The sequence below is a fragment of the Mus musculus genome, chromosome X (genome assembly GCF_000001635.26).
Source record: "Mus musculus strain C57BL/6J chromosome X, GRCm38.p6 C57BL/6J".
Lineage (NCBI taxonomy): Eukaryota > Metazoa > Chordata > Mammalia > Rodentia > Muridae > Mus > Mus musculus.
In genome coordinates, this window is record NC_000086.7 from 76250178 (window position 1) to 76277286 (window position 27109).

The window sequence follows — 27109 nt, forward strand, 5'->3', positions numbered from 1 at the left end:
CTGTGTAGTTAAGAAAAGTGACTCAAAAATTCTGATATTTCCATAGCTACCAAACTGAATGGGATATTATGAGCAAAGAACCAGTATCAAGACATAAAGGGCCAGAGTATTTAATGTCCCTTTGGTTTATGAAATATCCCTCCCATTCTGGTCCCGCCAGCACCGGTGTAGCTAGGTCACTGAGTTAGCTGACACCCTCAAAGCTACGCACAAGACCTGCCACGGGATCTTAAGACCTCTGGTGAGTGGAACACAGCTGCTGCTCCAATCCAATCGCGCAGGACCTGAGACTGCATTAATTAGGGAAGCAGAAAACCCGGCATGATCAGGGGCACAAGTCCCTTCCTGTCCACGCCAGCACAGGGGTACCTTGGGCATGGAGTCTGCGGACACCTGTAAGGTATACACAGGACCATCCACAGGATTTTAAGACCTCTGTGAGTGGATCACAACTTCTGACAAGAGGCAGGTTTGAAAACCAGTTATCTGGACACTTTCCCTGCAAGAGGAGAGCCTACCTGCAGAGAGTACTCTGAGCACTGAAAATCAGGAGAGAGCTAGTCTCCCAGGTCTGCTGATAGAGGTTAACATAAACACCTGAGGAACAAGATCTAACCAGAGACAACTACAACAACTAACTCCAGAAATTACCAGATGGCGAAAGGCAATTGTAAGAATCTTACTAACAGAAACCAAGACCACTCACCACCATCAGAACCCAGCACTCCCACCTCACCCAGTCCTGGGCACCCCAACACACCTGAAAAGCTAGACCCGGATTTAAAAGCAATCTCATGACAATGGTAGAGGACATCAAGAAGGACTTTAATAACTCACTTAAAGAAATACAGGAGAACACTGCTAAACAGGTAGAAGACCTTAAAGAGGAAGCACAAAAATCCCCTAAAGTATTGCAAGAAAACACGACCAAACAGGTGATGGAATTGAATAAAACCATCCAAGACCTAAAAAGGGAAGTAGACACACAAAGAAAACCCAAAGTGAGGCAATGCTGGAGATAGAAAACCTAGGAAAGAAATCTGGAACCATATATGCAAGCATCAGCAACAGAATACAAGAGATGGAAGAGAGAATCTCAGGTGCAGAAGATTACATAGAGAACATCGGCACAACAATCAAAGGAAATATAAAATGCAAAAAGATCCTAAATCAAAACATCCAGGAAATCCAGGACACAATGAGAAGACAAAGCTACGGATAATAGGAGTAGATGAGAATGAAGATTTTCAACTTAAAGGGCCAGCAAATATCTTCAACAAAATTATAGAAGAAAACTTCCCAAACCTAAAGAAAGAGATGCCCATGAACATACAAGAAGCCTACAGAACCCCAAATAGACTGGACCAGAAAAGAAAATCTTCCCGACACATAATAATCAGAACAACAAATGTACTAAATAAAAATAGAATATAAAAAGCAGTAAGGGAAAAGGGCAAGTAACAGAATGGGTATGTTATGGCTTCTTTTTCATTAAACTCTAAAAAGTATTTAATTTCTTTCTTTATTTCAGATGCTGTGTTCCACTCTCCAGAGGTCTTAGGATCCCGTGGGGGATCCTGTGTGGGTCCTTGTGTGTGTCCGGAGACTCCACAGGCAAGGTACCCCAGTGCTGGAGTAGACTGGAAGGGACTTGTGCCCCTGTTCAGGCCAGATTATCTGCTTCCCTAGTTAATGCAGTCTCAGATCCCACGCAATTGGATTGGAGCAGACGCTGTGTTCCACTCACCAGAGGTCTAAGGATATCGTGGGGGATCCTGTGTGGGTCCTTGCAGCATACTTATTTATAATAGCCAGAAGCTGGAAAGAACCCAGATGCCCCTCAACAGAGGATTGGATATAGAAAATGTGATACATTTATACAATGGAGTACTACTCACCTATTAAAAAGAATGAATTTATGACATTCCTAACAAAAAAAAAAAAAAAAAAGAAATTCCTAGGCAAATGGATGGAACTGGAATGCATCATCCTGAGTGAGGTAACCCAATCACAAAAGAACTCGCACAATATGTACTCACTGATAAGCAGATATTAGCCCAGAAACTTAGAATACTAAAGATATAAGACACAATTTGCTAAATTCATGAAACTCAAGAAGAAAGAAGACCAAAGTGTGGACACTGCCCCTTCTTAGAACTGAGATCAAAACACCCATGGAAGAAGTTACAAAGTTTGGAGCTGAGACGAAAGGATGGACCATCTAGTGATTGCCATATTCAGGGATCCATCCCATGATCAGCTCTCTAAACGCTGACACCATTGCATACACTAGCAAGATTTGGTGAAAAGACCCAGATATAGATGTCTCTTGTGAGACTATGCTGTGGCCTAGCAAACACAGAAGTGGATGCTCACAGTCAGCTATTGCATGGATCACAGGGCCCCCAATGGAGGAGCTAGAGAAAGTACCCAAGAAGCTAAAGGGATCTGCAATCCTATAGTTGTAACAACAATATGAACTAACCAGTACCCCCCCCCCCGCCCCCAGCTCGTGTCTCTAGATGCATATGTACCAGAAGATGGCCTAGTGGGCCATCAGTGGAAAGAGAGGCCCATTTGTTGTGCAAAATTTATATGCCTTAGTATAGGGGAACACCAGGGCCAAGAAGTGGGAGTGGGTGGGTGGGGGATCGTGTGGGGAACTTTTGGGATAGCATTGGAAACGTAAATGAAATAAATACCCAATTAAAAAAATGAAGCTGCTGATATGTTGTCCTGCTGCAGTAGATCTCTTGGGAGGCCTTCAGACATCAACTCTGAGTGGATTGGGTCCTCTACCATGGATTGGGTTATGGAGTCTTCACAGAAGTAGACCAATGAAGAGTCTATGCCATCAGAAAGGACAAAGTGTTCTGAGTATAGTGGGTCCTCGAGGATGGATCAGGATATGGAGACTTCACAGGATCAGACTAAGTATGGGTCTGTCCAAGCAGCAAAGTCCAGGCTGAAGGGGTGAATGGGATGGAAGAGGAGTAGTATTTGGCATAGCAGGGGTTTGGTAGGTGATGGGTCCAAAGTCCACCAGGTTTCTTTTCTGTTTTTTTTTTTAATTAGGTATCTTCCTCATTTACATTTCCAGTGCTATCCCAAATATCCCCTATACCCTTTTCCCCACTCCCTTACACACCAACTAGCACTTTTTGGCATTGGAGTTCCACTGTACTAGGGCATATAAAGTTTGCAAGTCCAATGGGCCTCTCTTTCCACCGATGGCCTACTAGGCCATCTTCTGATACATATGCAGCTAGAGTCAAGAGCTCCGGGGTACTGGTAAGTTCATAGTGTTGTTCCACCTATAGGGTTGCAGATCCCTTCAGCTCCTTGGGTATTTTCTCTAGCTCCTCCATTGGGGGCCCTGTGATCCATCCAATAGCTGACTGTGAGCATGCAGTTATGTGTTTGCTAGGCTCCGGTGTAGTCTCACAAGAGAGAGCTATATCAGAGTCCTATCAGCAAAATCTTGATAGTGTATGCAATGGTGTCAGCGTTTGGAGGCTGATTATGGGATGGATCCCTGGATATGACATTCTCTAGATGGTCCATCCTTTTGTCTCAGCTCCAAACTTTGTCTCTGTAACTCCTTCCCAATTCCAAAAAGAAGAAAAGTGTCCACACTTTGGTCTTCGTTCTTCTTGAGTTTCATGTGTTTTGCAAATTGTAACTTATATCCTGGCTATTCAAAGTTTCTGGGCTAATATCCACTTATCAGTGAGTACATATCATTTGATTTCTTTTGTGATTGGGTTACCTCACTCAGGATAATGCCCGCCAGTTCCAATCATTTTCCTAGGAATTTCATAAATTCATTCTTTTTAATAGCTGAGTAGTACTCCATTGTGTAAATATACCACATTTTTGTATCCAAACCTCTGTTGGGGGGCATCTGGGTTCTTTCCAGCTTCTGGCTATTATAAATAAGGCTGCTATGAACATAGTGGAGCATGTTTCTTTCTTACTAGTTGGAAAATCTTCTGGATATATGCCCAGGTATTGTGGGATCCTCCGGTAGTACCATGTCCAATATACTGAGTAACCGCCAGACTGATTTCCAGAGTGGTTGTACAAGCTTGCAATCCCACCAACAGTGGAGGAGTGTTCCTCTTTCTCCACATCCTTGCCAGCATCTGCTGTCACCTGAATTTTTGATCTTAGACATTCTGACTGGTGTGAGATGGAATCTCAGGGTTGTTTTTGATTTGCATTTCCCTGATGCTTAAGGATTCGGAACATTTTTTCAGGTGCTTCTCAGCCATTCGGTATTCCTCAGGTGAGAATTCTTTGTTTACCTCTGAGCCCTATTTTCTAATGGGGTTATTTGATTTTCTGGAGTCTACCTTCTTGAGTTCTTTATATATATTGTACTTTAGTCCTCTATCTGATTTAGGATAGGTAAAGATCCTTTCCCAATCTGTTGGTGGCCTTTTTGTCTTATTCACAGTGTCTTTTGCCTTAAAAAAGCTTTGCAGTTTCATGAGGTCCCATTTGTCAATTCTCTATCTTACAGCACAAGCCATTGCTGTTCTATTCAGGAATTTTTCCCGTGTGCCAATATCTTTGAGGCTTTTCCCCACCTTCTCCTCTATAAGTTTCAGTGTCTCTGGTTTTATGTGGAGTTCCTTGATCCACTTAGATTTTACCTTAGTACAGGAGATAGGAATGGACCAATTCGCATTCTTTTACATGATAACCACCAGTTGTGCCAGCACCATATGTTGAAAATGCTGTCTTTTTCCCATTGGATGGTTTCAGCTCCCTTGTCAAAAATCAAGTGACCATAGGTGTGTGGGTTCATTTCTGGGTCTTAAATTCTATTCCATTGGTCTACTTGTCTGTCGGTGTACCTGTACCATGCCGTTTTTATCTCAATTGCTCTGTAGAAAAGCTTTAGGTCAGGCATGGTGATTCCACCAGAGGTACTTTTATCCTTGAGAAGAATTTTTGCTATCCTAGGTTTTTTGTTATTCCAGATGAATTTGCAGATTTTTCTTTGTAATTCATTGAAGAATTGAGTTGGAGTTTTGATGGGGATTGCATTGAATCTGTAGATATCTTTTGGCAAGAAAGCCATTTTTACAATGTTGATCCTGTCAATCCATGAGCATGAAAGATCTTTCCATCTTCTGAGATATTCTTTAATTTCTTTCTTCAGAGACTTGAAGTTCTTATACAGATCTTTCACTTTCTTAGTTAGAGTCAGGCTAAGGTATTTTATATTATTTGTGACTATTGAGAAGAGTGATATTTCCCTAAATTCTTTCTCAGCCTGTTTATTCTTTGTGTAGAGATAGGCCATTGACTTGTTTAAGTTAATTTTATATCCAGCTATTTCGCCGAAGCTGTTTATCAGGTTTAGGAGTTCTCTGGTGTAATTTTTAGGGTTACTTATATATACTATCAAATCATCTGCAAAAAGTGATATTTTGACTTCTTCCTTTCCAATTTGTATCCCCTTGATCTCCTTTTGTTGTCAAATTGCTCTGGCTAGGACTTCAAGTACAATGTTGAATAGTTAGGGAGAAAGTGGGCAGCCTTCTCTAGTCCCTGATTTTAGTGGGATTGCTTCCAGCTTCTCACAATTTACTTTGATGTTGGCTACTGGTTTGCTGTAGATTGCTTTTATCATGTTTAGGTATGGGCCTTGAATTCCTGATCTTTCAAGACTTTTATCATGAATGCGTGTTGAATTTTGTCAAATGCTTTCTCTGTGTGTAAGGATATGATCATGTGGTTTTTGTCTTTGAGTTTGTTTATATAATGGATGACGTTGATGGATTTCCATATATTAAACCATCCCTGCATCCCTGGAATAAAACCTACTTGGTCAGGATGGATGATTGCTTTAATGTGTTCTTGGATTTGGTTACCGAAATTTTTATTGAGTATTGTTGCATCAATATTCATAAGGGAAATTGGTCTGAAGAACTCTATCTTTGTTGGATCATTCTGTGGTTTATGTATCAGAGTAATTGTGGCTTCATAGAATGAATTGGGTAGAGTCCATTCTACTTCTATTTTGTGGAATAGTTTGTACAGAACTGGAATCAGATCTTCTTTGAAGGTCTAATGGAACTCTGCACTAAACCCATCTTGTCCTGGGCTTTTTTTTTTTTTTTTTTTTTTTTTTTTTTTTTTGGTTGGAAGACCATTAATGACTGCTTCTATTTCTTTACTGGATACGGGTCTGTTTAGATTGTTAACTTGATCAACTTTGATACCTGGTATCTGTCTAGAAATTTGTCCATTTCTTCCAGGTTTTCCAGTTGTGTTGAGTATAGCCTTTTTTTTTTTTAGAAGGATTTTATGGTGTTTTGGATTTCTTCAGGCTTTGTTTTTATGTCTCCCTTTTTATTTCTGATTTTGTTAATTAGAATGCTTTCCCTGTTCCCTCTAGTGAGTCTGGCTAAGGGTTTATCTATCTTGTTGATTTTCTCAAAGAACTAGCTCCTCGTTTGGTTGATTCTTTGACTAGTTCTTGTTTCCACTTTGTTGATTTCGCCCCTGAGTTTGATTATTTCCTGCAGTCTACTCCTCTTGAGTGAATTTACTTCCTTTTTTCTAAAGCTTTTAGGTGTGTTGTCAAGCAGCTAGTGTGTGCTCACTCTAGTTTCTTTTTGGAGGCACTCAGATATATGGGTTTCCCTCTTAGAAACGCTTTCATAGTGTCCCATAAGATTGCGTATGTTGTGGCTTCATTTTTATTAAACTCTAAAAAGTCTTTCTTTCTTTATTCCTTCCTTGCCAAAGGTATCATTGAGAAGAGTGTTGTTCAGTTTCCACATGAATGTTGGCTTTCCATTATTTATGTTGTTATTGAAGATCAACCTTAGTCCATGGTGGTCTGATAGGATGCATGGGACGATTTCAATATTTTTGTATCTGTTGAGGCCTGTTTTGTGACCAATTATATGATCAGTTTTGGAGAAGGTTCCATGAGGTGCTGAGAAGAAGATATGTCCTTTTGTTTTAGGATAAAATGTTATGTAGATATTTGTTAAGTCCATTTATTCATCACTTCTGTTAGTTTCACTGAGTCCCCGTTTATTTTCTGTTTCCATGATCTGTCCATTGATGAAAGTGGTGTGTTGAAGTCTCCCACTATTATTGAGTGAGGTGCAATGTGTGCTTTGAGTTTTACTAAAGATTCTTTAATGAATGTGGCTGCCTTTGCATTTTTCGCATAGATATTCAGAATTGAGAGTTCCTCTTGGAGGATTGTACCTTTGATGAGTATGAAGTGTCCCTCCTTGTACTTTTTGATAACTTTGGGTTGGAAGTCGATTTTATTCGATATTAGAATGGCTACTTCAGCTTGTTTCTTCAGACCATTTGCTTGGAAAATTGTTTTCCAGCCTTTCACTCTGAGGTTGTGTCTGTCTTTTTCCCTGAGATGGGTTTCCTGTAAGCAGCAGAATGTTATGTCCTGTTTGTGTAGCCAGTCTGTTAGTCTATGTCTTTTTATTTGGGAATTGCTTCCTATTATTTTTGTTTTTAGAGTTGGCATTCTGTTTTTGTGGCTGTCTTCTTTTTGGTTTGTTGAGGGATTACTTTCTTGCTTTTTCTAGGGCGTCGTTTCCATCCTTGTATTGGTTTTCTTCTGTTATTATCCCTTGAAGGCCTGGATTCATGGAAAGATAATGTGTGAATTGATTTTGTCATGGAAAACTTTGATTTCTCCATCCATGGTAATTGAGTGTTTGGCTGGGTATAGTAGCCTGGGCTGGAATTTGTGTTCTCCTAGGTTCTGTATAACATCTGTCCAGGATATTCTGGCTTTCATAGTCTCTGGTGAAAAGTCTGGTGTAATTCTGATAGGCCTGCCTTTATATGTTACTTGACCTTTTTCCCTTACTGCTTTTAATATTCTATTTTTATTTAGTGCATTTGTTGTTCTGATTATTATGTGTCACGAGGAATTTCTTTTCTGGTCCAGTTTTTTTGGTGTTCTGTAGGTTTCTTGTATGTTCATGGGCATCTCTTTCTTTAGGTTTGGGAAGTTTTCTTCTATAATTTTGTTGAAGATAATTGCTGGCCCTTTAAGTTGAAAATCTTTATTCTCATCTACTCCTATTATCCATAGGTTTGGTCTTCTCATTGTGTCCTGGATTTCCTGGATGTTTTGAGTTAGGATCTTTTTGCATTTTCCATTTTCTTTGATTGTTATGCTGATGTTCTCTATGGAATCTTCTGCACCTGAGATTCTTTCTTCTATGTCTTGTATTTTGTTGCTGATGCTGGCATCTATGTTTCCAGATTTCTTTCCTAGGGTTTCTATCTCCAGTGTTGCCTCACTTTGAGTTTTCTTTATTGTGTCTACTTTCCTTTTTAGGTCTATTATGGTTTTGTTCATTTCCATCACCTGCTTGGATGTGTTTTCCTGTTTTTCTTTAAGGACTTCTATCTGTTTGGTTGTGTTTTCCTGTTTGTCTTTAAGGACTTGTAACTCTTTTTCAGTGTTCCCCAGTATTTCTTTAAGTGAGTTATTAAAGTCCTTCTTGATGTCATCTACCATCATCGTGATATAGGCTTTTAAATCCAGGTCTAGTTTTTCAGGTGGGTTGGGGTGCCCAGGACTGGCTGTGGTGGGAGTGCTGGGTTCTGATGATGGCGAGTGGTCTTGCTTTCTGTTAGTAAGATTCTTAAGTTTGCCTTTCACCATCTGGTAATCTCTGGAGTTAGTTGTTATTGTTGTCTCTGGTTAGAGCTAGTTCCTCTCATGATTCTCTTAGCCTTTATCAACACACCTGTGAGACTAGCTCTCTCCTGAGTTTCAGTGGTTAGAGCACTCTCTGCAGGTAAGCTCTCCTCTTTCATGGAAGATCCACAGATATCTGGTGTTCGGACCTGCTCCCTGGCAGAAGATAAAGGCCGAAACAGGGCTTGTCCCAGAATCTGTGTAGCTTCTGTAGTCCACACTCTCACCTGGGCAGACCAGTCTTGGTGGGATCTGGGAACCAAGATGGCTCCCCCAGTTGCTGACCCCTCTCCTCTGGCAGGGAAGGTGTCTGGATCCCCAAATGCAGTCTGCCTCAGAATCTCTGCGGCTTCTGCCTGTCCCAGAAGCTGTTAGCTTCTGTAGTCGACACTCTCTCCTGCACAAACTAATCTTGGCGGAATCCCACAACCAAGGTGGCTCCCCCAGATGCTGTGGCAAAGCCCTCGATTATTCAACATTTTAAAACACTATCTACAGCACACAATTTAATTATCTGTGTTGAAGCAGGGGAAAGCTCAAAAGAATAAACCTGTGATCCAATTCACATATGCTTTTCTCCCATAAGAGGGCTGATTTTAAACATAATAACTGGGATGTATGCATGTATGAATTTATAGAAGGTACAAAAGCATGCATAAAAACATTTTTAACTTATCTTTGGGATAATGATTGTCAATTTTATTTAAAATGATGATATGCAATAGATCAAATATTAATATCCTGTAATAACCAAATTAATTGCTGTTTGGAACAAGGAACAGACAGCTAGTCAGGTTTTTTTAAACACAATTTTTGTTATAGTTTTTCTAAAATATATGAATTTATCTTACAATTATTTTTTAGCACCAAAGCGGCCTTAATAGGATGCTGAAATTTTACTTTGAGGTGAAGATGGGTGATTTTACAACAATGTTTTCTCTAGCCAAGTAATTTTTGTGGGCACATTTAATAACCAATAATTAAAATAGGCAGCTAATATTTAATTACCATTGGTTATAATTGATAACAATATAAAAGCTTTCTTTAATTTCTGCAAGGCCTTTTGTTCTTTGCCAGTTAATTTGTGTCTCACTTAATAGCACCTGACAAAAGCTTAAGTTCTCCTGTGGTGAGTTTTAAGGTGAGGTTTTAGCCAATTAACATCTCCTGGAAGCTTTTGAAAATAAAATTTTGCAGGAAATCAATTTTTCCTTCTTAGATTTTCTGGACCACGATTTTCTAGTATAGTTAAAAACCTAAGTATTAAAAGATATTGCCTCTGAATCTTAAGGAATCTTCCCTTAAGGCAGGGAGAGGTGATGTCCCAGGAACTTCCTCAGTCATGGTTTGCAAAACAAAAGAAATGCCACAGAAACCTCCCTTAGGCTGCTCCAAGCTGAGCTCAGCATCTACCCAAGTGCAAACATTTCTCAATTTGAGCACTCTGCCAGAGTTCTGGCCCAAAGCTTATTCCTATTTTGAAGTATCTTTAAAGAGCTGTTTTCCTGGGTTCACTCCTGCCACATGTTGTTTAGAATGACTCTAACTCTGAGTTACCAATTTTAAGCTAACTTTCTCTTACAAGCAAAAGGCTGCCTGCCCCTTTAGGAGCTGCATTTGCAATCAGCTCCCAGCAGGGCTTTTCCATCACACTAGCACTTCTCTAAATTTTCATATAACTCTAAACACATACACAAAACACAGAAAACAGAAACCAACAGATCCAGATACATGCAATACTTACTCGTCCTCCACGAGCAGGCAAAAGAATTAGAAGTGTAAGCTTCCATTTCATAAACAAAACTTGGTCCCTCTGACTGATCTCTGGAGACTGCCAGATGTCTTTGGCTCTCCCCACTCCCCAGGGCGTCCCCTGGTGAGTTGATGGTCTTCCCAGCACATCTGCTGTCCACAGTCCTCCAGTCCTTACAGCCCAAAGGGATAGCTGCAAATACCAAGCACGTTTCAGAAAACTCCACCTGCTCTAAACACCAGAGAAACCAAACTCAGGTGGATCTAAACTCAGACTGTGCCATGTTTCAGAGACACAGGACAAAACACAGACAACAGACCAACACAAAGAGCACATGTTCGTTTCCGGAAACATAAGACAGACACTCAGAACAAAGATACCAGCCAGCACGAACACAAGAGGGGATTCCCTGATTTTCTCTCTGTCCCTGGGAGAGTTTCAAAATCTACTTTCCTCCCTCCTGATGCAGTTTCCAACTACGGCCCTCCGCCTGATTATAAAATCCCTTTTATTAAACCCTTTTATTTCTCTCGCCTAAAAAAGCAGCTTCTGGAAGCTGCAGCCGACTGCCTGCCTGTTGAGTTCCTAGATCCTGGATAACTCACTGCTGAACCTAAGTGAATCCAGCACGCAGGATTAGTGCTGATCTAGCTTAGCCCGTACCAACCTTCTCCGGTATGAATTTTTCTTTAATTCTTTTCTTCTTCCATGGAGCTCCAAACCAGCAGTGCTTCTTCCAAATGTCCTCTGACTTTCCCAGGCTCCGCATTGGTTCGCCAAATTGTTGGGGCTGGCCAGCAGCTCACATGTCCAGGTTCGAGCCTGGAAGGCATCTTGGAACTGAAAGAAAAGAGGGAGCCTAGGCAGGTTGAGAAATAATGGAACCAAGACAACTAGTCTGCTCAAGGTTCAAATTTTTAATGGCAGACACACTTTATAAAAAAAGGGGGTAAAGTCCATTCCCGCCAATTCATTCTTGGAGCCTGGAACCAGCTGCAGGTGATGATGTGCAGGATAGGGCATAGTCTCCTGAATAGCTTTGGGGCTTCTCAGCAGGTAGCAGTGTCTTGAAGAGGAACAGCGACAGTGGCTCAACAATAAAATGATATATAGAGGAAGGCTCCACCCTAAATAATCTCCTTAGTGGCAGCAAGGCCAAGTTCTGGCTCAGCCTGGTTCAGGCTTATGGGAGGCTACAACAGGGGAGTTAAAGGTTAATATTGTTGTGGAGATGGAACAGAGGTTCAGTTCTGTGCTGCCCAGAGTTATGCATTGAAGCTGTTGGATAGTCCTCCATTAACAAATGGATTGGTGGTCTGAGGCTGTTAAATTAACCCCATTGTTTGAAGAGCCTGTGATGGAACCCTCCCTCAGTTTCCCACTTTAACAGGGGCTTTACAGTATTAGAATGCACTGGAGTACCAGAAAAGGAAGTGTAATTCTTATGAAAAAGAGACTGACATTCCTTCTGCCAATGGTATACTGTCTGACAGTGATGGCATGAGATATTAGGCTTGCCTGGATTTATGCCCTGAGTGGGAGCAGGAATATAAGGTTTACAGTGCTTTCTGTACTATTGGGACAATGTTTGCTAATATGTCCCAGCTCGCCACATGATTAACGTTTATGATCTATGCCTCCTTGACCAGATTTTTCTTTTCCTTGATTAGTTAGAAACTGAGTAGTGGTTTGACCTTGTAAATCACTGCAATAAGCACAAATATAAGGGAGTAACCTCAGCACGTATCTTACTAAAATAAGAAATATTTCCTGACTTTCTGATTGGCCTCAGTAGTGATTTGAGGTGCTAGGGTGGGCTGGTATGAAGGACGGACCTCCCTCTTCTCAGAGGTGAAGGGGTCAATGGAGAAGGGGCCCTGTAAGTAGAGGGTGGAGTAGCAGGAAGCACTATGATGAGGATGTAAAAGAAAGAAAGAAAAAGGCAGACAGAGAGAGGAGAGAGAGAGAGAGAGAGAGAGAGAGAGAGAGAGAGAGAGAGAGAGAGAGAAGAGAAGAGAAGAAGAAGAAGAAGAAGAAGAAGAAGAAGAAGAAGAAGAAGAAGAAGAAGAAGAAGAAGAAGAAGAAGAAGAAGAAGAAGAAGAAGAAGAAGAGTGTCTTTTGGCTCAGAGCTAAAAACCACTCCACTGCCTCTGTCAGCCAAGCAATACACTTCTCAAAAGGGTCCTCTGGTTACTGTTTCACATTAACAAGACATTGGGTATTTGCATTTCTCATAGGCAGGCATGCCCATGCTTTCAGGGCTGAGGCTGAGAGTGCCAGCAGAGCCTCCTTAGTTAATTTTAGGGGAGCTCCCACTCTGAGCCACTCTGCCTGTGCCCATAAGCATCTCATATGTTAACTCTTTCTTTCCCATCTTCTTTACAGTCACTTTAGACAACTCTTTATGAACCATGTCATCCTATTCAACCTTCTATAGTAAAAAACTTCCTCCAGCTAAACAGATTATAGCCACTTGAAAACAATCATGAGTATCCATCCACATGTATGAGTATGAGTGTACAGGGAAGTAGCTCCATAAGCAGCTGAAGGCCAGTTTTATTTTTGTAAGTAATTTAAAATGACAGGGGCTTCCATGAGGAATATTCATTCCATTCATCATTCCTCATAATCACAGTAAAACATCTTAGTAATTCAACCTGCTGTTGAGCCTGACATTTATGTGCAGGACATCCTAAAGGTCCCTTAGCTCTCTTTTTACTTTTTTCAGGGGGTTGTGTGTGATGTCTCACAGTTAAGCATTCTAGGGGTTCCATTTAAGATTCCAGTATTTTGCTGCCTCCCACTCCAAGTCAGTCCTTGGTCCTTCTTAGAAAGGGGAAAATACCCATGGAAGGAGTTACAGAGACAAAGTGTGGAGCAGAGATTGAAGGAAAGTCCATCCAGAGACTGCCCCACCTGGAGATCCATTCCATATACAGTCACCAAACCCAGATAGTACTGTGGTTGCTAACAAGTGCTTGATGACAGGATCCTGATGTAGCTGTCTCCTGAGAGGTTCTACCAGTGCCTGACATATAAACAGGTGGATTCTCTCAGCCAACCATTGGACTAATCACAGGGTCCCCAATGGAGAATCTAGAGACAGGACCCAAGGAGCTGAAGGGTTTTGCAGCCTTATAGGAGGAACAACAATATGAACCATCCAATACCCCTGAGTTCACAGGCACTAAACCACCAATATAAGATTACACATGAAGGGATGTATGGCTCCACCTGGATATGCAGCAGAGTATGACCTAGTTGGTCATCAATGGGAGGAGAGGCTTTTAGTCCTGTGAAGGCTCTATGCCCCAGTGTAGGGGAAAGCCAGGGCCAGGAAGTGGGAGTGGGTGGGTTGGTGATCTGGGGGAGGTGGAGTAGATAGGGGGGTTTTGGAGGGGAAACCAGAAAAGGGGATAACATTTGAAGTATAAATAAAGAAAATAGCTAATTAAAGAAAACTCAAAAGAAAGGAAAGAAGGAAGGAAGGAAGGAAGAAAGAAAAGGAAAGGAAAGGAAAGGAAAGGAAAGAAAAGAAAAGAAAAGAAAAGAAAAGAAAAGAAAAGAAAAGAAAAGAAAAAGAAAACAGGACAGTGATGTCAGTGAGGATTGGAATTTGATGAGTCCATAGAATTCTCAGAACTAGAACTATTCCAGACTAAACGCTCAGAGCTGATGGTGAAGCCAGCAAGGAGCCTCAAAGTCTTAGTGAGAGGACCAATTTCCTTGTCATCTCTACTGCCTCAGATAACTGACTGCCAAGCAACATCATCTACAGTTCACTTGTGAATTGTGTCTCTGGTTAGTAGAGCTTCCATCCATTGTTACTGTATAATTTGAAAAGTGAGGTGAAAAACTCATTCATACTTAAACTCACGACTGACCCTTTTAAGTATATAGTTTCACAAGAGGAAGGACATCTGTTCTTGTATTGTGAAGCCATCAGCACTTTCAATCTTCTCTAACTTATCTATACTTATCTATACTTTTATTTCTCCCTACAATGGGCCCTAGCAACCACCATTATGTTTTTTGACTTCGTGGAGTTGAACGCTCCTGGGACTTCCTTAGTCCAATCCAATGGTATTTGAGATAAGTTCTGTCTTGTTTACTGTTATATTACTGTAGAGGCATCATAGTCAAGGCAATTCTTATGAATGTAATCACTTAATTGGGGACTTGCTTACAGTTTTAGAGGGTTAGTCCATGATATCATGACAGGAAGTAATACATTCATAACTGAGAACTCATGTTTGATCAGCACTTGCAGGTGAAGAGGGAGGAAAAGAGAGAGAAGAGGGGGCAGAGAGAAAGAGAGACAGAGAGACAGAGACAGAGAGAAACAGAAACAGAGAGAGAATATGAATCTTGGCCTTTTATGTGCTTTTAAAAACCCCAAATTCTACAAATTGACACATTACCTTTGACAAAGCAACCATCTTCCAGAACAGTCACACCTCTTAATTTTCTCAAACAACTCACTACTTAGAGACAAAACATTCACACATACTAATCTATGGGGATAATTCACATATATACCACTACAGTACACTCCCTGGCTCCCATACAATTTACAGCAATATTACAACCAAAATGCATTCCATCCATCTTCCAAAGTTCCTGCAATACCTTCATAATCTCAGCACTGTCTCAAAGTATAAAGTCTTTCCTGAGACCCAAGCCAACTACTTAACTGATAATAGCACATGTAAAATCAAATAGCAAATCACATACTTCTAATATACAATGGCAGAGTATATACATTATCTTTCCAAATTAGAAGAAAAAGGGCATTGTGAGGAAATACTGAACCAATCCAGACAAGAAGCTAGCAGGAAAATTCTAAATTGTAACCTCAGGTCTTAGAACAAACAATTTAGATGATCCTTGTTATCCAGCTTTGCTGAAGGCAGCACACTTCTCTCTCTGGCTAGCTTCACACCTTGTATTCAGATTTTGTGGCAGATATGCTGTGGCTTTTGCATCTCCCATGATTAGAAGTCCTACAATCATACCAGGCTTTACTTTTATAGCTTCACAAAATGGCCCCTCTGGGCCTTCATACAGGGATTTTCAAACCACACAACATGCCATGATGGATTTCCCTAAGCATGGCGGGAGATTCAATAAATACTTTCTTGTATCCATCTTCCCTTTAAATCCAGAACCATGTATGTTTCTGATGGTTCCATGCTATGCTGTTTTCTGGGGCAGGATTGAGGCCAATTCCTTGAATTACATTTTCATAAGATTTCATTTGTTGATGACTTTCTTTGCTAACTAAGCTTCCCTTTAATTTAATTTCTTTTTAAAAAAATGGAAGCTTATCTAGATGATGTCTTTCCCTGAGGGCATTTAGGATTCACACATTGATTCCTGCTGAGCTAATCTTTAACAAGTACCACCTAGAAATTGTCCTACAGATGCAATTTATGGAATTAACAAAAGATTATTAAAGCTAAACCCATATTGCCTCTAAATGCTGCTTCTTGATCAATAAAAGGGAAGCTACCATTTTTTTCTAATCATAAATTCATTGAATTTAGTAGATAGTTGACATCAGGGATGTGAATTCCCTTTATACCACCTTGAATACATCCTTAAATATTCTTGGAACAAGGAAGAACACACATGTAGATACATTCTGGAAAACACATCCTATGTCTCTCTTCTGATTATAGAGGTATAGATTTGTGGTAGAACATTTCACCGACATACGCTATTTCTGGGAATCTAACACACATGTGCAAGCACTCACACACACATACACACAAACACACATACAGAAAAACACACATATATCACAGGCACCCATAAATGTATACATGCATACACTCATGTATACTAATTCCCAAATATATGCTCACAAACACACTTGTAGGGGCTCATGCTTCTACTTAGTTCTTGAGAAGTAGAAGCAGAAGGTTTTCAGAAGTTCAAAACCAAATGTAAGAATTAAAAGTTCTAGAAGGTCTACGTGCTTGGCAATACTGCCACAGGAGCCTTCTTAGACTTTTCTTATACAGCATCTACAGTAGCAGTCCACCAAAACAAGAACCACTCTCTTAAACAAAACACTTTTATCCTAGTACTGTAAATCTGAGTATATTGTCCTTGTCCCAATTAACCATCCTTCACTTGTCCCATGTGTCTTTGCAGTTCTCAAGCATTAACTGTCATCATCATGCCATTGAAAAAGTGCCATCGCCAAATGGGAGGTTTTGCTTTGACCACTGTGGCCTGGCTACTCTGCTGCATATCCACAGGCCTCCCTCAGTGGCAAGTGTGGCACTATGAAGATCCTGTGATCCTCAAGCCTACAGTGGCTTTAGTGGGCATGTGGAGAGCCTGCATTTTCCACACAGACAGCAACTCCAGCAACACCAGAGTATGTTACCAATACAAATACGATGGCTCCATTCATTTATATATTCAAGTAAACCAGCACTTGCTGCTGGTTTCTAGCTTTCTTGGTCTTTTTGGGAAAATCACCACCATTATTGCTCTTTCGAATGTGCATATGGGAAGAGTACGGAGGAATGCCACCTGCAATCCATTTAGACTTTCAGGCATACTGAACATCATTGCTAGCAGCTTTCTTTACCTTGCTGTTTTGTTCAATTACATAGCCATCATGAGCAAATGGGGGATTGCCTTCCCACCATCTTTCAATTTGCCTTTCCAGCCAGACATTCGGAAGATGGGAAGTGCCACGGCTTTGGCAATTATAGCTGCAGTTTTCTTTCTACTAAGTGGCACAATTTGCCTTTCTTCAAATTTAGCCATAGGCAAGGTGCCCCATTCCAAAATGTAAATCTCTACCTTACATAGCCTTGAAATGCCAGGAAAGATAATGAGTATTCTTCACATGTCTACACGAATTTACAAAGAACTTGAAAGGATGCCAATTGTGGCCTATGACCAAAAAATAGTCCGGTTGACTTTCTCTTATCTTTTTTAACTTCTTTCGTGTTTCCTTAATGCATTATTTGGCTTGTGGGCTTCTATTAAATAAAATCTTATTTTATGGGTAACATTGATTTGTGTTCTAATTGCTGTCAACAAGAGCAAATAATCAATAAACCTAATCCATATAGAAATGAGTGTCAGAGTACATAAACCTTTCATACTGCTCTAGAATCAAAGGCTAAATCAGAACCTGGACTGTTACCTCCTTCCCCCTCTATCCATGTCTGTCCAAGGAAAATCCACAATCCTCCCTAGCCCATTACTATATAGATAATGTTTGTGGTTCTACAGATTGTAGCCTTTATGTTGTTGCTTTTGTCTTGCCTTGGCTGTCCTGGACCTCACTCTGTAGACCAAGCTGATCTCAAATTCAGAGATCTGCCTGCTTCTCTCTACTGAGTGCTGTGCATGGGTCACCATGCCTAGCTGATTATAGCCTTCTTAATGGAGACTTAACAGCTAATATTCACACATTCAAATGAACAAACACAGACTATGTTTGTCTTATTGTGTCTGAGTTACCTCACTTGGTGATTATTTTCTAGCTCCACCCATTTACCTGCGAATTTCATGATTTCAGTTTTAATAGCTGAGTAATATTCCATTCTGTAAATGTTCTACATTTTCTTTATTCATTCCTTCATTAATAGCAAACTAGGTTGTTTTCAGTTAGTGGACATTATGAATAGAGCAACAAGGAATATGGTTGAGCAAGTGTCTCTGTAGTAGTATATAGTGTCTTTTGGGTTTATGTCCAAGTGTGGTGTAGCTGGAACTTGGCATAAGGCTCTTCCCAGCTTCCTCAATAGCCATGCTGATTTCCTCAGTGGCTGTCCAAGTTTGCACTCCCACTAGAGAGTCTGAAAAGACTGAAGTTAGATACTAGCCACTGGGAAAAAGACATGATAGCTACCTGTATAAGAATAAAAATCAATTCAACTTACTCTTTTGGGGTATTGATTAGCTCAGATTGAGTCTTGACACAGTTTTTTTTTTTTAATGCTTTGCTGAACTACTTTCACTTTATTTGTGGGTCCCTCTGTGGGACACTGAAATTATTTTCTGTTTCTAAAAATTCCTATAATCTCTAATATAATTCTTTAAGTGTGGACACTTCTGGCTGCCCCTTAAAGGTATGATTTAGTTTGGCTTAGACAACATATCTTCTTGAGTCCTGATTCTGTCATTTTCTTCTAGATGCTGACTTGAGCATACATATCCTTTTACCTACCTAATACTGTGGGCTTCCTTATGAAGGTTTTCCTCCTCCTTTCCCATGAGAGTTCCTGCTGCCATTTGACTGGTGTAGTCTTACCTCAAAGCACATATTTTATTCTATTCTCCTCTATATACTCCTACTCTGGGCAGCTGCAAGATTTATATCTTGGCTTACAAACCTTTTTTTAAAACTATAGTTATTTTTCTTTGAGTCACCCTTAAATCATTTTATTAGTGAATCTAAAAACCACAAGAGAGAATATTCTTATTGTATTTTGGCACCCCCAGGATGCTCCATGATTCCCCATAACACTTCTTTTCTGAATTTAATTTTTTGTAACAAGAGGAGAAAATAAACTCTTCCTGCAATGCTAGGCAGCATCTCTTTGTACCCCACCATGGGCTTTATTGAAGAACTTGCCCTTCAAACTGTGATTCTAACTTCTCCCATCACTATCGGTATTTTAAAAATCATATCCTGGATTCATTACTCTTGAGTCCAAACTTAAAGATCAAAGGAAAAAATTAGGAAAAATCCATCAAACGGTGAGATAAAGGAGATTCTAATAGTCTTTAATTTGAACATTAAGAAAGTCTTCTGTTCTGGCTCCCAGGCCTAGAAAATTTTTAATTACTTTTATCATGACATCTACTTCACCTCTGCATTTACACGCAGGCTATGAATATCCTTTCCCTATTACAGTTGACAGTTATATAAATGGAACCACTGGTGTAATTTTGAGTATACTAATAAGATCCAATGAAGATGTATCCCAGCCAAGTACCACATCATTTTTTTTAGTAATGTTAAGTGATTATTTTCTTTTTTCTTTTTTTTTTTGCTTTGTTTTTATTAGATATTTTCTTTTCTTATATTTCTTTTTTTCTTTTCTTAAGATTAGGTATTTTCTTCATTTACATTTCAAATGCTATACCCTTTCCTAGATTCCTCTCTGAAAGTCCACTATACCCTTCCCCTGCCATGCTCCCCATACCACCCACACTTGCTTCCTATCCTTGGAATTCCCCTGTACTTGGGTATATAATATTCTGAAGACCAAGGGTCTCTCCTCCCATTGACGGTCAACTAGTCCATTCTCTGCTATATATGTAACTAAAGACACAAGCTCTGGGGTTTACTGGTTAGTTCATATTGTTGTTCGTCCTATCAGGTAGGTCACCCTAGCTTCTTTGGTATTTTCTTTAGCTCCTTCATTGTGGCCCCTGTGTTCCATCAAATACATGACAGTGAGCATGCACTTCTGCATTGGCCAGGCACTGGCATAACCTCACAAGAGATAGCTATATCAGGGTCCTGTCAGCAAAATCTTGCTGGCATATGCAATAGTGTATGGATTTGGTGATTGTTTATGGGATGGATCCCCAGGTGGGGCAGTCTCTGAATGGTCCTTCCTTCAGTCTCAGCACTGAACTTTGTCTCTGTAACTCCCTCCATGGATATTTTGTTCCCCATTCTAAGAAGGAATGAACTATCCATACGTTGGTTTTCCTTCTTCTTGAGTTTCATGTGCTTTGAAAGTTGCATCTTGGGTATTCTAAGTTTCTGGGATAATATCCACTTATCAGTTACTGCATACCATGAGTGTTCTTTTTTGTTTTTTGTTTGTTTTGTTTGTTTTTTGTTTGTTTGTTTTGTTTTTTGTTTTTGTTTTTTTGTTTTTGGTTGTTTTGTTTTGTTTTGGTTTTGGTTTTTCAAGACAGGATTTCTCTCTATATCCTTGGCTGTCGTGGAAATCACTTTGTAGACCGGGCTGGCCTCGAACTCAGAAATCTGACTGCCTCTGCCTCCTGAGTGCTGGGATTAAAGGTGTGTGCCACCATGCTCGGCTCTGTGTGTTCTTTTGTGATTGAATTACATCACTGAGGATAATATTTTCTAGTTCTATTCATTTACCTAACAATTTCATGAATTCATTGTTTTTAATAGTTAAGTAGTATTCCGTTGTGTAAATATTCCACATTTTCTGTATCCATTCCTCTGTTGAGGGACATCTGGATTCTTTTCAGCTTCTACCTGTTATAAATAAGGCTGCTACGAACATAGTGGAACATGTGTCCAAATTACAAGTTGGAGCATCTTCTGGATATATGCCTAGGAGAGGTATTGCTGTATCTTCAGGTAGTACTATATCCAAATTTCTGAGTAACCACCAGACTGATTTCCAGAGTGGTTGTACCAACTTGAAATCCCACCAGCAATGGAGGAGTGTTCCTCTTTCTCCACATCCTCACCAGCATCTGCTGTCACCTGAATTTTTATCTTAGCCATTCTGACTAGTGTGATGTGGAATCTGAAGGTTGTTTTGATTTTCATTTTCCTGATGATTAAGGATGTTGAAGATTTTTTTTTCAAGTGCTTCTTAGGCATTCAGTATTCCTCAGTTGAGAATTCTTTGTTTAGCACTGTACACCATTTTTGAGTGGGGTTATTTGATTTTCTAGAGTTTAGCCTTTTGAGTTCTTTGTATATATTGGATGTTAGCCTCCTATCTGATTCTGGATTGGTAAAGATCCTGTCCCAATCTGTTGGTGGCCTTTCTGTCTTATTAACAGTATCATTTGCCTTATAGAAGCTTTGCAATTTTATGAGGTCCTATTTGTAAATTGCGGATCTTACATCAACAAGCCATTGCTGTTCTGTTCAGGACTTTTCCCCCTGTGCCCATGTCTTCTAGGCTTTTCCACACTTTCTCTTCTATAAGTTTCACTGTCTCTGGTTTTATGTGGAGTTCCTTGATCGACTTAGACTTGAGCTTTGTACAAGGAGATAAGAATGAATCAATCCACATTCTTCTACATGCTAACTGTCAGTTGAGCCAGCACCATTTATTGAAAATGCTGTCTTTTTTTCACTGGAAGATTTTAGCCCCTTTGTCAAAGATCAAGTGCCCATAAATGTGTGGATTTATTTCTGGGTCTTCAATTATATTCCACTGATCTACTGAAAGGAAATAAAACTGTAATTCATGTAATGTATGTTAAATAGCCCAAAGAGTTGTTTGTGAGCTTTGAAACCTGGGGCTGAGAACACAGCAGAACAGACCAGGACATGCCCGGGCAAGCCCATCGCCTCCCTAGCTCCCACCCCTCTGACCTAAGTTAAATGTTACAGGCTGCTGATGTTTAAATGGACCAATCATGTGAAACCGCGCCAATTCCTTTCCCAGCCCCACTCCTTTTCTATAAAAACCCCTAGCTTCCAAGCCTCGTGGTCGAATCCACTGTCTCCTGTTATGTGAGATACGTTTCGACCCGGAGCTCCGCCATTAAAAAACCTCTTGTTGTTACATCAAGGTGTTGTGTTCTATTCGTGATTCTTGGGTGCACGCCGAATCGGGAGCTGAGTGGGGGTTTCCCCACTGAGTTCTTTCATTTGGAGGTCCCACCGAGATCTGCGTGACACCCAGGAACCCCGAAGGACCCCTTGGAGGTGCGTTTGTTTGTGTGAGTCTTGTTATGTTGTCTGTTGTCTAAGTGTCTAAGTGTGGCACTGCTGAATTTGTGTCTTAGTTTTTCAGTTCTGAGATTGTGGGTTTGAGCCCCACCTGTGTTACCAGTTCTGGTATTCTGTATTCTGGCAGCTGCCACTGCGGACCGTAAGGACCCTAGTGGCTGTGGGAAGACGACGGTCTATTTCCCCACAGGCTGTACCCTTGGAAGACATTCCGAGGGAGACCCTGGAGTGCCCGGGGTACGGAACAGTCAGGAGGACCTGGCTGTTGCCTGGCAGAGTGAAGAAGAGTGAGTGCTCTTCCTGCCAGAGGAGTGGAGCGGAATCCCACTCCATCAGAGGTAGCGTTTGGCTGGTTGTGTAAGTCCAGACGCAGACGAGTGTGCTTGGATGTCTTAGTGTTTTCCGTCTCTGTCATTGTGTTGTGTTTACTCTTATTCTTCACTATGGGACAGACCGTGTCTACTCCTTTATCTTTGACTAAGGACCATTGGACGGACGTTAGGGCTAGAGGACAAAATTTGTCAGTAAAAGTGAAGAAAAAGCCATGGATGACTTTCTGTTCCTCAGAATGGCCTGTTTTTGGAGTAGGTTGGCCAGCAGAAGGAACTTTTTACTTACCCACCATAAGGGCTGTGAAGGCCATTGTTTTTCAGGAAGGACCAGGGTCGCATCCAGACCAACAACCGTACATCATGGTATGGGAGGACTTGGCACGCTACCCACCCCTGTGGGTTTGCCCATTCCTCCAGCCTCTCCGCCCTTGCACCAAGATCCTAGCCATCGAGAAAATGGTGAGAAAGAGAAACCGAAACCACCGCTAGGGGGAGATGATGATCGCAGCACACCAGTGACGAAACCCCCCAAGATCTATCCAGAGATTGAAGAACCCCCTGAGTGGCCCGATACCCCTCAACCCCCACCGTATGCTCCCCAGCCCCAACCTTTAGCTCCCTCGGGACCCCTGCCTCAGGCCCCGGCCGGAGGAGGGGGTCCCTCCACAGGAACAAGGAGCCGGCGAGGAGTCACCCCTGAGGGGCCTGCGGATTCAACTGTGGCGCTCCCCCTCAGGGCTATTGGGGCTCCCCCTGCCGATCCAAATAGTCTACAGCCCCTACAGTATTGGCCTTTTTCCTCTTCTGACCTTTACAACTGGAAAGCTCATCACCCCCCTTTTTCAGAAAACCCTGCAGGACTCACTGGGTTGGTTGAATCATTAATGTATTCACACCAGCCGACCTGGGATGACTGCCAGCAGCTTCTGCAGACTCTATTCACAACTGAGGAGAGAGAGAGGATTCTCCTCGAGGCTTGGAAAAACGTCCGAGATGAGGCTGGGCACCCTGTCCAAACTCCAGCTGAGATAGATGAAGGATTTCCGCTAACCCGGCCCCGATGGGATTATAATACGGCATCAGGTAGGGAACGACTGTCCAATTATTGCCGGGTCCTAGTGGCGGGTCTCAGAGGTGCTGCCCGGCAGCCCACGAATCTGGCCAAGGTAAGAGAGGTTATGCAGGGAGCGACTGAGCCCCCCTCAGTCTTCCTTGAAAGGCTCATGGAGGCTTATAGGAGATATACCCCATTCGACCCCACGTCTGAGGGTCAAAGGGCCTCAGTAATTATGGCCTTCATTGGCCAGTCAGCTCCTGACATTAGGAAAAAGTTACAGCGAATTGAGGGCTTGCAGGATTACACCATAAGGGATGTAGTTAGAGAGGCAGAGAAAGTGTATCATAGGAGAGAAACAGAAGATGAAAAGTTAGAGAGAGAGAAAAGAGAGAAAAGAGAAGAGGAGGATAGGAGAGACAGGAGGCAAGAAAAGGTTTTGACTAAGATCCTGGCCGCAGTAGGAGAAAGAGATAATGGAAGAAGAGGTAGACAGTCAGGGAACCTGGGAGACAAAAGGCAACAGGGACCAAGGAGACCCAGAGAAGGCGGGCAGCGCCTGGAGAGGAACCAATGCGCGTATTGCAAGGAAATGGGCCACTGGAAGAGCGACTGTCCGAAAAAAAAACAAGAGGTAAAGGTGCTTTCTCTTGGAGAAGATGAAGACTAGGGGGAACGGGGCTCGGCCCCCCTCCCCGAGCCTAGGGTAACTTTAGAAGTGGAGGGGACCCCTGTGGACTTTCTAGTTGACACGGGAGCCAAATTTTCAGTACTCAAAACACCTCTAGGAAAAGTAAAGAAAAATGAAAAAACCTTGGTGATCGGGGCCACGGGACAAAAATCGTATCCATGGACCACATCCCGAGTAGTAGACATAGGGCGAAATCGAGTAACTCATTTGTTTCTAGTCATTCCAGAGTGTCCTATGCCTTTATTGGGGAGAGACTTACTAACCAAGTTAAAAGCACAAATAACTTTCACCTCTCATCGACCGGAGGTTTTCTGGGGAATAAAAGCGCCCCAGACTCTAGAGCTGTCTTTACAACTAGGGGAGGAATATCGACTTTACCAAAATAAAGTAAAGCCCCCTGAGGGATTACAGGACTGGTTAAATCGATACCCCCAGGCGTGGGCAGAGACGGGAGGAGTGGGGATGGCAAAACTGGTCCCCCCCGTGGTGATTAAACTTAAGTCCGGGGCCACCCCTATAGGGGTCCGACAATATCCCATGAGCAGAGAAGCTCAAGAGGGTATACGCCCCCAAATTAACAAACTGCTCCAACAAGGGATTTTGGTCCCATGCAAATCCCCTTGGAACACTCCTCTACTTCCAGTAAAAAAACCAGGGACCAGGGACTACCGTCCAGTACAAGACCTTAGAGAAGTCAACAAGAGAGTTCAGGACATACACCCCACGGTGCCAAATCCTTATAACCTCCTCAGCACCTTGCCACCTGGTCGGACATGGTACACAGTCCTGGATCTCAAAGACGCTTTTTTCTGTTTGAGGTTACACCCCAACAGCCAGCCCTTGTTCGCTTTCGAATGGCGAGACTCCGAGAGTGGACAAGCCGGACAGCTCACATGGACGCGAGGCTGCCTCAGGGATTCAAGAACTCGCCCACTTTGTTCGATGAAGCCCTACACCGAGATCTTGCTCTTTTCCGAGCCAATAACCCACAGGTGACTCTTCTGCAATATGTAGATGACCTGCTCCTAGCTGCAGAAACACGCGAGGACTGTGAAATTGGGACCCAAAACCTCCTGGGCGAGTTAGGTAAGCTGGGGTATCGGGCCTCTGCTAAAAAGGCTCAGTTATGCCAGATAGAAGTGACCTACCTAGGATATGTCTTGAGAGATGGACAACGGTGGCTCACAGAAGCCAGAAAACAAGCTGTTATGCAGATCCCAACCCCAACCACTGCTCGCCAGGTAAGAGAGTTCCTGGGGACCGCCGGGTTTTGCAGACTCTGGATTCCCGGATTTGCCACACTGGCAGCTCCCTTGTATCCACTAACCAAAGAGAAAGGGGAATTCACCTGGACCAGAGAACATCAGCTAGCCTTTGAAACTCTCAAAAAGGCACTGCTGCAGGCTCCGGCATTGGCCCTGCCAGATTTAAACAAACCTTTCACCCTATACATTGATGAAAGAAATGGAGTGGCAAGGGGAGTCCTTACCCAGGTTTTGGGACCATGGAAGCGCCCAGTAGCCTACTTATCAAAGAAACTGGACGCTGTGGCCAGTGGATGGCCCTCCTGCCTGCGAGCGATAGCAGCCACGGCTGTGCTAGTAAAAGATGCTGACAAACTGACTATGGGCCAAAATGTTACTATAGTGGCCCCACACTCTCTTGAGAGCATCATCAGGCAACCACCGGACCGCTGGATGACCAACGCCCGAATGACGCACTACCAGAGCCTATTGCTGACAAAGCGAGTAAGTTTTGCACCCCCAGCCATTCTCAACCCCGCCTCCTTACTACCTGAGGCTGACGAGGCCCCTGCACATAAGTGTGAAGAAATACTGGCAGAAGAGACTGGAATCCGGCCAGACCTCACAGACCAACCTTGGCCAGGGGCGATGACTTGGTTCACGGACGGAAACAGCTTTGTGGTAGAAGGTAAGCGGAAGGCTGGGGCGGCAGTAGTGGATGGAAAGGCTGTCATATGGGCCAGCAGTCTGCCGGAGGGTACATCAGCTCAAAAAGCAGAACTAATCGCATTAATTCAAGCCTTAAGGCTGACAGAAGGAAGGGCTCTTAATGTCTATACCGACAGCCGGTACGCTTTTGCCACGGCTCATGTTCACGGAGCAATATACCGACACCGTGGACTGCTGACGTCTGCCGGCAAAGATATCAAAAATAAAGAAGAAATTCTCAGCTTATTAGAAGCTGTTCATTTGCCCCGTAGGGTGGCAATTATCCATTGCCCAGGACACCAGAAGGGAACTGGGCCCGTTGAAAAGGGAAATCAAATGGCAGACCAAGAAGCTAAAAAAGCAGCCCAAGGGCCAATGACTCTGGTGGTGAGAACCCAACAGCCCGCTGCTGAGGAAATAAATAAAAGAACCCTCACAGAAGAAGAGGGGCGAGATTACTTAGCTAACATACACCATCTGACTCATTTAGAAACTAAAAAATTACTAAAATTGGTTAGTAAGTCCCCCTATTACATTCCTGGATTAAAAGGAATTGTGAAAGAGATAGTAAAAAACTGCCGTGCTTGTGCACTTACCAACGCTGGGTCTAGCAGGCTCCAGGAAGGAAAATGACTGCGAGGAGACAGACCTGGAGCCTACTGGGAAACTGACTTCACTGAGGTGAAACCGGCTAGGTATGGAAATAAATATCTCCTAGTTTTTATAGACACCTTTTCAGGATGGGTCGAGGCGTTCCCCATCAAGAAAGAAACGGCTAATGTAGTGGTCAAGAAGATACTTGAAGAAATCCTTCCCCGCTTTGGGATACCTAAGGTAATGGGGTCAGACAACGGACCTGCCTTCGTCTCCCAGGTAAGTCAGGGATTGGCCAGACAACTGGGGACAAATTGGAAATTACATTGTGCATACAGACCCCAGAGTTCAGGACAGG

General features: G+C 42.2%; 1 protein-coding gene and 1 long non-coding RNA gene across 2 annotated transcripts; both read left to right on the top strand.

Annotated features, from left to right (window-relative positions):
- The first annotated feature begins 14128 nt into the window (after positions 1-14128).
- Positions 14129-17496, top strand: Cldn34b3 (claudin 34B3). The gene is made up of 2 exons (NM_001013760.3): positions 14129-14267; positions 16626-17496. The coding sequence occupies exon 2, from the start codon at positions 16651-16653 to the stop codon at positions 17278-17280; it is 630 nt and encodes a 209-aa protein (NP_001013782.1). The 5' UTR covers positions 14129-14267; positions 16626-16650; the 3' UTR covers positions 17281-17496.
- Positions 17497-23469: 5973 nt separating this feature from the next.
- On the top strand, positions 23470-25103 carry Gm41896. Its single transcript, XR_878133.1, has 2 exons — positions 23470-23543; positions 25024-25103. It is a non-coding gene; the product is annotated as a predicted gene, 41896 (long non-coding RNA).
- Positions 25104-27109: the final 2006 nt, after the last annotated feature.

Bases quoted from the DNA above. Each gene is read 5' to 3' on its own strand.
- Cldn34b3 (NM_001013760.3), top strand. From the start codon at position 16,651: ATGCCATTGAAAAAGTGCCATCGCCAAATGGGAGGTTTTGCTTTGACC.